The 1,966-nt window shown below is 30.8% G+C and overlaps 1 protein-coding gene across 1 annotated transcript in view; it reads right to left on the reverse strand.

Annotated features, from left to right (window-relative positions):
* LOC105623237 (oxysterol-binding protein 1) overlaps positions 1-1,407 on the reverse strand; it is a 20,388-nt gene extending 18,981 nt beyond the window's left edge. The window contains exon 1 of the mRNA XM_012204637.1: positions 1,322-1,407. Coding sequence (XP_012060027.1) covers positions 1,322-1,407 — 86 coding nt within the window. The remainder of the gene's footprint in view (positions 1-1,321) is intronic.
* Between the last annotated feature and the right edge of the window lie 559 nt (positions 1,408-1,966).

Below are 1,966 nucleotides of genomic sequence, written 5' to 3' on the forward strand. Positions count from 1 at the left end.
CAATGTATATGAATTTTTTAGACTTTTGAGTAGAGATGCAAACTATTCAAATAATAGTTATTCAAATAATATTCAAATATGAATAATTCGATTCATATAGAATAGTTCGCACATTTCTAATGCCAGCTTTGACTTAAATAAAAAATTATAAATAAAATATAGAATATAGGAATAGAATGCAAAAAAATTCGAAAAATTAGAATAGAATAGAATTTATTACACTTCAGCGTATTTACAGCCAAGAAGAGGACTCGGTTTACAAAAAAATTCTTAACTCATTCATACATCCATATCTCGTCTACAAGCTATCGCACATATATTATTATAAAAATGAAAAAAATTTTTTTCCTTATCCCTTTACTTTCCTTCTTTTCTGATTAAACTTCTTTTTTTTCTGACTTCGCTTTTTTACCTACATTATTTCATTTTATTTCTTTTCGCTTTATCCGCTTTTCTCTTATATCTACTTCTAATGTAATATACTCTCGTTCAATACCTAGATACGTTATCTCTATATCACAGCTATAACCGTCTATTATTATTATCATATATTTATTTCTTACTTAGTTCATCTTACTTTTCTTTTCTCTCTATATCTTCCCTCTATCTCTACATTTCCTTCCTGTCTTCTTTTGACTCTATTCTTTTCACTACCTCCCTCTCTTTCCATAATTTTCTTATTATTTCCCTTTCACTTCATCTAACTCCTCATCACACAGTTTCCTTAAGATCTCTTTCTTATCTTTGCCTAATTTAGTAAATCTTTCTTTTATTTCCGAACATTCTTCTACATAGTGCTTTAAATTATCTTTTCCCTTGCCGCAGAATATATATGCTTTTTCCTGTGCTCTTCTACCCAATATTTATTACCTTTCTCTAAGTTCTCACACCTTAATTTGAACAAGACTCTTCTCCTCTTTTCCCTTTCCCTAAGTTTTCTTTCCTCAAATACTTTGGGATTCTGCCATTTGTCTCTATTTCCTTATATCTCTCGTTGTATCTTGCCTTTTGGATTTTACCGTGCTTTACCATTTTATTGTCTTTGCACCTCTCTTTCTCTATTTATTTAATTGGTCAAAATATTTAATGGCTCAAAATTTTTCTCCTATATCACTTCCTTTGTTTCTATCCCCATTCGTTTCTATTAATAACCTCATCCTTTCCTATCCCCCTTTTTACATCCTCCATTCTTCTTTTCTTCCCAACTTGACAAAATTTCCTACTCTTCCTGATTTTATTTTGTGCTCAAATCTTCTTGTTTTTATTCCCCATTCTACAATACTTTAAGTTCATCCAAAGAAGCACCTTCATAATTAAATACCTTGGGATGCAGAAATCCAAATTAAATTCCATCCATCTTACATAATCCATCATAATCTTTTCCAATTTCTCTTTCTCCATCCCCATATTTCTACTCCATAAGCCATAACACTTTGTATCAAATATTTAAATAAGATCTCCTTCTGAAATCATTCCTGCACATCCTTTTGCCTTTCCATACCTTTCTTGCCACCAGCTTATCCTTTCTACTTAATTCCTTGATGTGATCTTTACAATTGCCCTATCTATTCAAAATAAAGCTTAGATACTTAAATTTCTGCACCTCTTTTATCTCCTTTTTATCCCATTTTCATATTTCCATTTTCTCTCTTCCTCTCTCATACCATATTATACAATACTTTAATTTTTTCTGTATATAATCTCTAATTTCTTTTCCTTTAAAAATCTCCTAAAACTTTCTATCATATCCTGCAGAGCTTCCCTATTTTTTACTAATAGAACTATATCATCTGCATATGTAAGATTTCAAATGCTTTGTTTAGCTATACCTATTCCTCCAATAGCTCTGCCTCTAAATTTTTCGTCTAAGTCCGCGATGTACAAATTGAAAAGGAGTAGACTCATCACACGTCTTTGCCTCTCTCTTCGTTACAAAACTTTCAGTATTTCCTAGCTTTGTTCTAAC

Source organism: Atta cephalotes, assembly GCF_000143395.1.
Source record: "Atta cephalotes unplaced genomic scaffold scaffold00054, whole genome shotgun sequence".
Classification (NCBI taxonomy): domain Eukaryota; kingdom Metazoa; phylum Arthropoda; class Insecta; order Hymenoptera; family Formicidae; genus Atta; species Atta cephalotes.